A 12,954-nucleotide genomic window follows, 5' to 3' on the forward strand; every position below is an offset into this window, starting at 1 on the left:
TGCGTGCGCACAATTCATGTCCCCTGCAGATTTCTTTGCTTCCCTGCAGAAAAATAACTTTCTGAAGGGGAAGCAAAGGGAGGCCTCAAGAGTGGTCACGTGCCCCTCCCCAGCAATGTGGGCCCATCGTTTTGGGTATCTGGAGCAGCTGGCAGGGAGGCAAATCACTGCAGGGAGTGGGAGGAATGTGGGGCTGGGGATGCCTCAGCTGGTGGCTCCTATCCTGCTCAGCTACTAGTCCCGGCTGGGCTAGGAAGGATGGGACTTGCTCTTCCTTTGAAAGGAGCAGCCTGGGCCAGGTCAGACCCACCCCCAGAGCCCTCCCCCCCCTTACAGGCTGCAGAAACCTCCGCCCTACCTACCCCCATTGCTCTTCAACCATGTGGGGAAGGATCATTGTATGGGGAGCTGTTCCACTGTTCATCCAATCCCTGAACCTCCAACCCCCCATCAAGCCCCCCACACCCCAACCCTCACCCCGCTGAGCCTCACCTCCTACAGTCGGACCCCCCACTGAATCTCACCCCCCTTCACCCATATCACCCCCCTGGTGAGCCCCCTACCCTGATGAGTCCCCTGCACCCAGACCCCCAACCAGCTGCACCCAGATTCCACCCCACCTGGACCCCCTGCAGAGTCCCATTGCTCCTGTACCTGGAACCTCGCAACGAGCCCCTGTGCATCCAGATCCCCCCCACACACACCCAGACCCCTCACTGAGCCACCCATACCCAGACTGCCCCACACAGAACTCTCCCCCCACACTGGGATCCTGCTTGCCTGCCCACACTTGGTGCGGCTGGCATGGAGGGGCAGGGCCCTGGGGCATTTCTGGGGCAGGCCCAGTCCTTGTGCTGTATTGGGGTTGGGTGCAGCCTCACCACCAACTCCCTGTCCCATGCAGCCAGTGACCTCTGCTGCCCACTGCCATGCTGGAGCCTCCACATTTATTTATTAACAAACAAAATTTATAGAATTTTGCAGAATTTCAAAATATTGTGCATAGAATTTTTAATTTTTTGCTGCAGAATTCCCTCAGGAGTAATTAGCTGTGCTCCAGCTAGCTTGCTAAAAATAGCAATGAGGATGCTTCGGTGCTGGCGGCATAAGTGAGTACGTGCCATGAGGAGTCTGGGGGGCTTATATTGCTAGCTCTGAAGGCCAAGCTGTGGCGTCCTCATTTCTACTGTTAGCAGGCTAGATTACAGCTAGCGCAGGTTGGTCTACATGAACTGCCATTCACACCCCCGGCTGCAGCGTAGACATACCCAAAACCAGGGTTTCAGGGGGGGAAATCAAATGAGAGAAGATGGGCCCAACGCTGTAGTTGTTACTACAGTAAAGTTCCCACTGAGTCAACGGGAGATTGTTCCTGAATGAGGAGCGCAGGATGGTGCTCAAATGAATAACTGGAGATTGGCAGTTGCCATGTCATCTAGGAAAAGAGTGTTCTGAAGATCTTGAACACATGACAGATATTTACCCATTGCTGTTCACCTAATCATTGTGCATCTTCTTGTGAAAGCCCAGGGGATTTATAGCCCACTGGGAAGCAAATGACATGCTTGGTGGCTATTGGCTTTATTTAGACTGTGAATGCAGATGTCTAATTGAAGTTGGGTATTTATTAACATAAGCTGCTTTGCCATTCAGAAATCTGAGCTAATCAAAATATTGTAAATACCGTGCCTGGAGAAATGTCACTCTTCACCATGATTGCATTTCCATATCTGTCTGCACTTATGTGCTTCTAATCACAGTCGTATTTGAACACCACAGAATTGTCTTCTCAGTCTAGTGTTCACGCCCCATCTTGTTGCTTCCCTCCTTACCTGGACGTAGAAGGAGGATTCCCCCACCACCCCCTCCATCTTCTATCCCTTGTGCACGGGATGTGTTGTGAGACAGGTTTTTGGCGTGACTCTACACCATGCTATTATTATTGTTGTTATTATTATTATTACATTCCATTTGTATTACGAAGGCATCTAGAGGCACTGATTAGGGTCCCATTGTGCTAGATTCTGTACAGACAAGGGTTGCAAAGACAGCTCCTGCCCCAAAGAATCTCGTTGTAGTCCAGGATGCAAGAGATGGGGAAAAGCAGTAAATGGATGAGGGGCATTCCAATCCGAGTTCTCATATGTTGGCTGCCATGCAAAAGTGCATTTTTTACTCCGTCTGCAATTGTGCAGTTTGTACTGGCTGTACCTTATCTCATGGTGACTTCCCACCAGCAATGCACATGCCCTTGCAACCACGAGGTATAATAATTTCCTGTACAGGGCACTTGGGGAGGTTGCTCCATTGCCTACAGCTTATTTAGAATTCAGTGGCAGAATTGCTTACTACTTTGAATGCTTGTGATCACATTAGGCCTGTCTTGCATCCATTACACTGGCTGCCTAGAAAGTGGCAGTAAGTAAATTAGGTCAAATCTATTTATTCTTGTCTTAATATTGGTGACGTAGTAGCAGAATATTTGGAAGCCTTCTCAATCCATTAATAGCTTCAAGTAGTCAGCAGCTAACCTTCCAGTGACCTGCCACACATCATCTCTCCATCTCCTCACTGGTTGTCCCCTACTAGAGTGCCCCACTACCATTCCTTCCATGGTAACTTTCTTGAGGTTATTTCCATCTCTATTCCTGATGTGACCAAAATATATAAGCTTGCACCTAATATTTTCTTATTGCAGGGTCTGCTTCTCTCCAATATTTCAAGTATTTTTTTCTTTCCTGGATATATGCAAAAGTCTTTACCAACAGCACATCTCAAAAGCTTCAGTTTTCTTCTTGTCAGCAGCATTATTTCCCCACAATTCACATCTGTAAGTTGCTGTGGGGGAAAAAAAAGCTTGTCACCAATTGAGCCTTTGCACATTTTGAGATGCAATTGTTTTTCCAGTCTTTCCTGAGGGAGGCCACTGCTGAGCAAGACATTCTTGCCATCCTATTAATCACGTCAATGTGCATGCATTTCATTTCATACCTCATTCAGGTGTAGTCCATATTCCTCACTACGTGTTTTTACAAACTCCAACATTTGTTGCTTTGTATCAGTGGTTATAGCAAAGAGCATCATGTCATCGGAGTATGTGGGGTCCGTTAAGACATGTTCACCAATGGAAATCCCAGCTCTTCCCACTCTGTCATATAATAAATTCTGAGTACATGCTGGCAAGGCTTGGAGACAGAATACACCCTTGTTTCACGTCCTGCCCCCTGGAAAACCACTTGCTGTCGTCTGCATTGTGGTGGTTGTTGATGGTAGAGTCTTGCGATGAGGTCAATAATGTGTTTTGGAATCCCCACGTCTGCCAGTATCCTCCAAAAATGATCATGTCTGATAGTACTGAATGCTTTTGAATAGTCAACGAAATACGTGATCAATGGGTGATTGTACTCCCTGCATTTTTCAATGATGTGATAGATATTTGCAATTTGATCACATGTGCCTCATCCCTCTCTGAAACCAGCTTATTGAAGTGGTAGCTGTACTTCTATCATTCACTTAATGTGATCGTGGATTATGCAGAGCAGAACTTTGCTCGTGTGCAATAAAAGGGAGATAATACACTTGTTACTACACTCTGTTATGTCTCCTTTTGTTGGTAAGAACAGAAAGATTCCCTTCACCAGTCAATTTCTAGACATCCGTACGTCGCTGCAAATTTTCCTTGAGATCAGTACCGAAGTCACTAATTTCTTTTAACAATTCTACTGGTATGTTATCTACCACTGGTGTTTTCCCAGGCTTCGTTTTCAAAATACTATGCACCAGTTCCACTCACCAGATTCATGAATCTGGCTCTTGGGCTCCTTTGTGTCGTCCTGTATTGTAAGGTTTCAGAGTAACAGCCGTGTTAGTCTGTATTCGCAAAAAGAACAGGAGGACTTGTGGCACCTTGGAGACTAACCGATTTATTTGAGCATGAGCTTTCGTGAGCTACAGCTCACTCCATCGGAATGCATCCATATGCATTCCGATGAAGTGAGCTGTAGCTCATGAAAGCTTATGCTCAAATAAATTGGTTAGTCTCTAAGGTGCCACAAGTCCTCCTGTTCTTTTTGCGAATACAGACTAACACGGCTGCTACTCTGAAACCTGTAATACGCTTTTTGTGACTCTCAAGTTCCTCACACTTTGCCCTGATGTATTCACTCTTGTCTGGTCTAGTCTGCCTGCTCAGTTCTTCGTATTCTCTCCTAGGTGCTTCAGTCTTCAAGCCATTCTGTGTCATTCTGCATCATTTTTGCCAGTCCAAACACCTTTTCTGTTAACCATAGTGTGGTCCAGTGCTGACATTTTGGAACATGTGCTTTGGCAGATTTGAGCATGACAGTTTTCATTTTATTCCAAAGTTCATCAGATTGTTCTCTTCTTTCACCTGTGATGCCTCAAACCCATCCCGTGTTAGCCTCAAACATAAAATTTAAACATAAAAAGATAAGATGTTTGGCAGGTCCATTGCACATGGACTTGTCCAGAATCAGCAAAGTAAAAGTGGCAGATTACTTTAAATTGGCACTGCTGGTTTTCCAAGTCCTACAAGCTCCTGGCACTGGCTTCATTTGAATCCTGCTCCTTGAACCTCACATTGACTGCTCATACAAATTACCACCATCTTGGGATCCCACCATTGTCTTTCAAGCTGTCAGGCAATAGTATATTCACTTTGTTGCGGTGTGGAACTCCATCCCAATCACAGAAACCTTCTCATATCATCCCTCAGCACTTTCAAAAACCACCATAAACCTTTAGGGGTTTTTTCCGCCCTATAAAAACATTTTTGCAAACAACTTCTAAATTCGACCCCGTCATTTTGGTTTTATGTGGTTGCATTTTAGAGGGGTGATATTTTATTATGCTGTATTTGTTTTTATTCTGTTCTACAAGTAGATTCCACCCTAAGAAAGCTATAGACTAAATTAAATTTATCCTTCAGGAATGATATCTCTCTCTCTCTCTCTCTCTCTCTCAGGCAATATTTCCATTACATTTCAGGAAATATTTTTAAATACCTGAGCTACACAGCACATCTGTCTCAAATTTAAAATGTTTTTTTATCTTGATGGCTGCAACATTTATTAATAGCGATGAAATTCTCCATGTGCTTTTGGTATTGTGCAGGATGCTGACTAAAATACAGAGAAGTTTAGAGCAATAACAACTCTAGCAGATGAACAATTATAAAGGTAGATGGGATTCAAAGGCATTTTAATTTGTCATTATTTTGCTTCTTCCAGAGATAATCTGAATAATTACACTGCCTATAAAAAGCAAATGTGTAATATTTTCCCTCAATATTAAATTCTCTCCATTCCCTTTTAATATAAGTGAAAATAAAGATGTCTCTGATATCCTCTGATGCTTTGATCATAATTTGAAAGCCACTGATTGGCTTGTGCATTTTGTGTTTTTGTTTGTTTTCTTGGTGTTTGGTGTATGGAGAAATTACTTTGATTTTAAAAAGTAAACAGCCCATCTCTCAAATTATCAATATTAGATCATGTTATTTTACTGCCTGGACATGTTCTCAGTTGTCAAAAATATATTGCCTTGTGTGCAAAAACTCTAGGTTTATACTGAGGACTTAAAGGAAGATGACTGTGTTTAACCCTCTGGTATAGTGTAATAAGTATGTAAAAAGAAGGGTGGTGCTGCTGTGAAGACACTGGTCTAGGATGTGGGTTCAACTCCAGACTCTGAAACAGACGTTCTCCATGACTATGAGCAAAGATCCTAATTACTCTATGCCTCAATTCCCCATCTGTAATATGAGGATGCTAATATTTCTTTACTTCCTGGAAGTGTTTGTGAGGATAAAGCTGCTTGTGAAGTGCTCAGATACTACAGTGGTATTTTGATTGATAGGTTCAGAGATATTAAGGCCAAAAGAAACCATTGTGATCATCTACTCTGACTTGCTGCATAGCACAGGTCATAGGACTTCTCTGAATTAATTTCTGCTACATGTCAATAGCTGTGGATGAATTAGAGCATCTCTCTTAGAAAAACTTGATGTAAAAGTTTCCTGTGATGGAGAATCCACCACAAACCTTGGTAAGTTCTGATGGTTAATCACCCTCACTGTTAAAAATGTGTGCCTTATTTCTACTCCTAATTTATCTAGCTTCAACTTCTAGCAGCTGTATCTCGGTATACCTTTGTCTCCTAGGAACAATTACAAGATGGTATATAATTGAATAAGCAGTCAGCTACATAGGCTGTATTCAGGGTTACATGGGTAAATGATGGAAACAGGTGGACAGAGAGAATCTTATAAAGCAGCAGCAAACAAGCAAAAACAAAAACTAGGAAAAACAAGAAAGAAACTTATCTCTGCTTCCTTTTTGTATTACAGCCTGAAGAATCAATAGTGATTCATCAGTCCAAAGAAGGAAAAAACATCAAGATTTTTTCTGCAGAGAAGAGTCTATTAACCAATAGAAAGGATGCTTTCTTGGACAATGAGCATTTCCTATGTGGATTCATTAATTAACGTATAACTAAATCTTTACTTTGGACAAATACATGGATTTTCTTTTTTAATTTTGTGGTGAGTTAAAATATTTGGATGGATTTTTTTTTTTACCCTTTCAAGATAATATATTCAGCACACAGTCTAAAGTATGATAAATATCCTTTAAGAAACAGCATCTAAACATCACTCATCCTCAAAGACAGTGGAAATAAAATATTTTATTTTTTTTCATATTTATTCTTAGATTTCTTCTGAGAATATAAAATTGCTCTATTAAATTATCCATGATTGTGATGTAATCAGTCTTCAACCAGAAATAAACATGATTTCTTCACCTTCTTCGGCATGATTTGTGTCAACATATAAAGAAAAAAAATGAATCACGGGGTATGTATAATGGATGAATCTTTTCCTTTCCTGTTTGTCTTCAGAAAAAATACATTATGGGTCACAGAACAATGAAAGCTAAAATTAAAGAATAAAATCCTTTTCCTGCCATTCAAGTTTGATTCCTACAGGCTACATGGACGCTACCCCCACTATCGACTTTGCTGAATGCTAACTTACAAAAGACATTAGTCTGTCCACATGATGTTCCTAGGAAGCAAATTGCCTATTTGGAATGTTTCAAGGCAGTGGAAGGAACAACACCACCGATGCCATGCTAGTGGCACACTGTGATTAGGTGAATTGATGTTTCCTCTATAAAACAGATATTTTACCCAGTGCACCAGGTGCTTCTATAGAAAGTAAATGAAGACAGAGGGAAAATTGTGAAAATAAAGGAAAAGGAGCTCAACTCAAGGTGAGGTTCATGATGTGAAAGCTGGATTCCCTTATGCTCCCCTTACACCTACTTAATCCCACCTACTGAAGTAGAAAGGACTCTATTAATGTGGCACATGTACTGATGAGTGGGAAGCGGGTGCAAGAAGGCGAGGGGTGGGAAGGACAGATGGGTGTAAATTAGGCCAACTAAGACTCCTTCCGGACTCCGCTAGACTTGCTGAATTTGACCCCAGTGCCTGCCTTGTCTTTGAGACAGTTACGTATTAACATTGCACTGGGGAACTTGACACCAAGGCACAAGTCCTGGCCCCTTCTCCATGCATGTAGAGGCCTAGTGCCAAATGGGAGTGAGGGCGGGGGCATCGGGATCACTCCTATGCAGCTCATCCAGAGCTTGTCTGTGCAACCCACTGCTGCGGGAGGGATGCACGCTGCTATTCAGGCCCTGATTCAGCAGGCCATCGCTGGTCAGGAAAGCGCTGAGCGTCTGCTTGTACACGCTTGCAGTTAAGCACACGCTGGGCCGAGCGGAGATCGACTTAAGCACAGACTTAAATGCTTTGCTGAACTGGGGCCTATGCTCTTGGGACACAATAGGGTCTCCACTGCTGCTTATTAAGATCAGGCAGGAAGAGCACCTCACCTAATCCTCATTTCTCCCATGTTTCTGCTCAGCACCCAACCCAGATACTAGCAATGGCTCTTAAGCAAAGGATTTGGGCCTAAGTAGTTATCCTGTATCACATAATCCACTGTTCATAGCAATGATATTTATGCTTTGAAAGTGAATGAGTTCAATGGGATAATACCTGTCCAGGAGTTCTGGAGCATCGATTTTTAAACCCTTCAAGGATGGTCCTTTGGTGTTCTGGGGTGGTATCCCGTCAAACTATGTGCAATATTCATTCACTAATTGCTACCTACAACCTGCCACTGTCATGGGTCCCAGTGGCAGAGTGTGCATGCTGAACTGGTGTCACGCACCAGGAGCAAACACAACAGGGTTTATAGGGAGGGAGGGTTCAGCTCAAGAAAAGATCTGAATTCCGAAGATAAAAGCCATTTATCCAGAGTCCCTGACAGGTACCCCTTTGTAGACTTTGGTGGTTCATCCACAGGGAAAGCATTTATTTTTCACTGACTTGGTGGTAGATTGGTAACAAAAATAACTGGAGCCACTGGCAAGCCATATCCTGCAGTATTTTAATTTTTCTGCTGCAAAATCATGCAGCCAGCAGAGGGAGCCCAAGTTAATTATAGGTTTCAGAGTAGCAGCCGTGTTAGTCTGTATCCGCAAAAAGAAAAGGAGTACTTGTGGCACCTTAGAGACTAACCCATTTATTGGAGCATAAGCTTTCATGAGCTACAGATCTGATGAAGTGAGTGGTAGCTCACGAAAGCTTATGCTCCAATAAATGTGTTAGTCTCTAAGGTGCCACAAATACTCCTTTTCTTTTTTCAAGTTAATTACCTAACCCATTTTTTTCTTTGTTTGTTTGTTTTTTAGTATAGGTCTGCTTGTTAGGAACGGAACTAAATGTTATCAAGTTCCAAGAGGGTGCTAGAGACCATGCAGAACAAATGTGGATTGTATGAGCTATAAAACACATCTGCATTTAAAAGGTTCTAAGGACTTTGAGATCCTATGGATTCCAACATAAATATAAACCTTCTCTGTAGGGGAATGTTCCTGGTTGTTTTATGCATGTGCAATAGTGTGATTCTCCCTGGGCTGCTTCTGTCCTTGCTTTCTGCCACCTCTGGAAATAATAGGCTTTGACATTTCCTTTCTGTGCACACTCAACTAGAGGCTGCTTCACACCTTTGAAGTGAACAATGATTCATCAGTTCCTTTACCAGGAGAAGTTGCAGCAAGGTGCAAATGGACACTGCAAGGACACTGGCCTGCAGCTACTGGAAATTAGCCTGACACAGGATCAGGGATACTTCTAATTGAATCCACAGGCCACCACAATGCCCTGCAGATTTGTGTGTATGATAGAGAGGCGAACAAATTATGTACAGTTCATTAATCTTTGTCCACCTGGCTGCAACTTAATTAAACAAACAAATAAGGTATTTCTTCTGGCACTTAAGTGCTAGGCAGCACTGTGTTCCTTTCAAGCATTTTATATCTAAATGTGGGTAATTATCTGGAAAACTGTAGTCCAGACACTAACTTGATTTATTTTTTTATTCGTAGCACTGAAATGCTAGTGCTAAATTCACTATCACATTCCAAATAAATAAAATTCAGAAAAAACCCAGCAATGGATGCATTAAGTGCTGCTCGTTACCTTTGATTTATACCTCTCTCAAAGGGAAGGTATCAGAGTAGCAGCCATGTTAGTCTGTATCCTTAAAAAGAAAAGGAGGACTTGTGGCACCTTAGAGACTAACAAATTTATTTGAGCATAAGCTTTTGTGAGTACACAATGGTTTTTACAGTGGCCGAGTCTTTGGATAATGGATAAGTGAGTTTGAGTCAGTTTCATTGTAAACCATGTATTAAACCTTATTCTTGACAAATGTAAGAATCAGGCTCAACAATTGGTCATTATTAAGTCATGAGGAGATAGTAAGTAGTAAATCTACTAGACGCTACTGGCCGGCTTTGCTGAAATGAATGCCTTCTTGTCTTACAAGGTCAAGCAGGTGCTTATACCTCCAGAATTCCATCACTAGAGGCAATCCTGTTCCCAAATCTAGATCACAATGGTCCCTTCTGGCCTTGGAATCGATTAATCTAGTTCGTGGGCTGAAGCAAGGCATGGATTTCAGGATCATGGATCCTATGGCTCCAGCTAAGCTACAAAGGGAAAGAAATAGGCCTTAATCTACTGCTAACATAGGCGTTTTGTGATTAGGATGGTGGTTTAGCTTCTTTTTTCTCTTTAGAGTCTTAGATCTAACCACAGCCAAGCAGAGGGCACGTAGTGACTTCTGTTGCAGCTTCTCCTTCATGCCCTTCAAAAAAATGATTATACAGGGAAGGAGCTCTTTAGCTTTATCTCTTGCCAGTAATATTTTATTTTCCCTCTGGCTTTTGGATTCTCTCACCGAGAATTGCAAATACTCTACCATATTACCACCTGCTTTGCCCTTATGATGAAAACAAGCAAATGTGTACCAGTGGAAATTTTTTCTTTCTCTTGCAAAAAAACATTAAAAGTCAAAACTCACCAGTTTCATTTTTACATGAGCATTTTTTTCAGTACTGTGGGAGAGAAGTGAGGTGATTATCTCCTAAATTAGGATTAAGATCAATAATAGATGCTGTTCTGTGGAATCCTGCAGAGTTTCTCCTGCCAGCAATGAAGACTAACTAGACCCCTTCCAGGCTAAGAAGTCAGGCTGCTATTTGAATTATACAATTCTTTGGCATAACTCAAATGAAATCTGATGGCAAAATGCTCTACTTAATGGAAAAGCACCAATATTTTTTTTGGGGGGGGGAATATACCACTATTTTAACTTAGCATTTAAACAGATTTATTAAGGTTCCTTCAATTAATAGTTGGAGTAACTGGCTTGACAAATACTAAGAAAGAAAAGGAGTACTTGTGGCACCTTAGAGACTAACCAGTTTATTTGAGCATAAGCTTTCGTGAGCTACAGCTCACTTCATCGGATGCATACTGTGGAAAAAGCATTTTCCACCGTATGCATCCGATGAAGTGAGCTGTAGCTCACGAAAGCTTATGCTCAAATAAATTGGTTAGTCTCTAAGGTGCCACAAGTACTCCTTTTCTTTTTGAGAATACAGACTAACACGGCTGTTACTCTGAAACCTACTAAGAAAGAGTCACTATTGGCTACATTCATGTCTCAGTAAATAAAAATAGAAATTGAAACGTCGGGGGACCATCCCCTTCAAATCACAGTTGAGATATTCAAAATTGACTAGGGCATTTAGACACAATTAGCTTTAAAATTTAGTGTGTTGTGTCTCTAAATGCCTTTGTCCACTTTGAAAATCTCACCCTTTACATTTGGCCTGTATTTAGTTTTGTTGAAAGGCTTAATGAAGCAAAGAAGGAGATCGAGAGAAATACATGATCTTGCTTGTTTATAATTAGCACACATGTTTTTAAAAAGTTCTCTCTGCTCCTGGAGTGAGGTGAGTAAAAGCAAAGACTGACTGAGAGAGAGCACAATAGCTTTGCTCAAATAATTCTTGATTGAAGCTGGGCACAAAATATTTCCGTCATCCCACAGCTGTCGCTACCTATGGAGAGGGGATATTAAGTTCTTTGCCTGAAACGCATGCGCTGTTCGATAGCTGCAGAACGTATACTGCCTTTGAAATGGACAGATGCAATAAGTTACAAGTACTTCTTAATTACAGTCTTTCTGGAACTGATTTTTCTTTCATCACTTTGTTTATATTAGATGGGGAAATGTCTGGTGGAGGAAAATACGATTTAACAGCAAGTAGATCTTAGATGAATCTCTCTTCTGGGTGTTCAGGTAGGAGTAATAATTGCGAAAGTCTCTGTACTAACACAGTGCTCCACCTTGTGTGAAAATCTCAACATCAAAGTCACAAATGAGCCTCATTCCCTCATATCATAGAAGGAAGGAGGTGCCAGCATACTGTGTTGTCAGGAAGAAATCAATTTCTTCAGTGCTTTGACCTCTTTACTAACTGATGTCACTTTCGCTTTACATGTTTTAAATAGTAGTTCCTAGGCAACTATAGTAATGGGCTAGGTATAGACGTGTAGATGAAATGGTATGTGATGCACAGGTTACTAGTTCAGTAGCACTTAGTCGCAGTAGTATTTCGACTCCAATGGAAGTTGGGACTGCCTTGTGCTAGGCACTGTGGGTATAACCACAGAGACAGGCCTTGCCCCACAGAGTTTATCCTCACTACAGACAAAGGAAGTTGCAGCCTTTCCCACGTACACATGCCTGAATTGCACATGTGGATGCAAATTTACACTTGCCTCTCAACATGGGCCAAAAAACATCACTTGCCGCAGCCAGTGCCTCCAACCGGTGTCTAATTCCCTCTTCCTGAGCAAGGTAATCTGAAAACGAGCAGAGAACCACCCTCACCTTTGCTGTTATGAAAGGCCCTTCCTGTTGTTTTGAATCCTGGCTAGGGCACAGAAATGTTATTGTCTGTGCTGGGGCAGACTCCTCCCTGTCCCTCAGAGATGCCCCACAGACCCACCAGGGCCCAGAGAATGGCTCTGAACTAGCCCAGACCAGTTTCTGGGCGCTGCGGCACTCTACGGGCCAGATCGCTGCATGTGGCCGTGCAGATGCCCATTGTCAGTCTCTATCTCAGGCGCTGAAGAACGAGGAGGAGGGGAGGCTTAGGCACTGGTGGCAGTTGCTGTCTAAAATCTAAGTAAAACCACTGAGAGAGACCCTGAAACAACAGATGCCAGAAGCTCTGCGTCTCCTTCATATCTGATGGAGGCAGAGCCATCTCGTGCTGCCCCAGGGCAGGGATGAGCAGCAGGAGCCTGACAGATGCGTCTGTGAGACGAGGGAAATATTACTGGGCTGCATCATTCTCTCCTCTGAGGGGCATCTGACCCCTCATTGTCAAGCTAGACTGCAACCTTAGACTCCTTATTGCTCCTGTATACCTGGATAGTCCTAGGTACTGCTCTGCAGCTGGCCAGGAGGGTTTGGCCACAGTGATAAGCACATTCATCACT

The 12,954-nt window shown here is 42.6% G+C and overlaps 1 protein-coding gene across 3 annotated transcripts in view; it reads left to right on the forward strand.

Moving 5' to 3' along the window:
- ZMAT4 (zinc finger matrin-type 4) overlaps nucleotides 1-11,712 on the forward strand; it is a 166,566-nt gene extending 154,854 nt beyond the window's left edge. For 2 of the 3 annotated variants that reach the window (XM_073325308.2, XM_073325312.2), the window contains 2 exons: nucleotides 6,368-7,292; nucleotides 11,669-11,711. In XM_073325308.2, coding sequence (XP_073181409.1) covers nucleotides 6,368-6,383 — 16 coding nt within the window. In that variant the 3' untranslated portion in view covers nucleotides 6,384-7,292; nucleotides 11,669-11,711. Of the gene's footprint in view, nucleotides 1-6,367; nucleotides 7,293-11,668 lie in introns of all 3 variants that reach the window. The other variant, XM_073325309.2, reaches the window with a different exon arrangement.
- The last annotated feature ends 1,242 nt before the right edge of the window (nucleotides 11,713-12,954 follow it).

This window comes from Lepidochelys kempii, chromosome 26 (genome assembly GCF_965140285.1).
Source record: "Lepidochelys kempii isolate rLepKem1 chromosome 26, rLepKem1.hap1, whole genome shotgun sequence".
Classification (NCBI taxonomy): Eukaryota; Metazoa; Chordata; order Testudines; family Cheloniidae; genus Lepidochelys; species Lepidochelys kempii.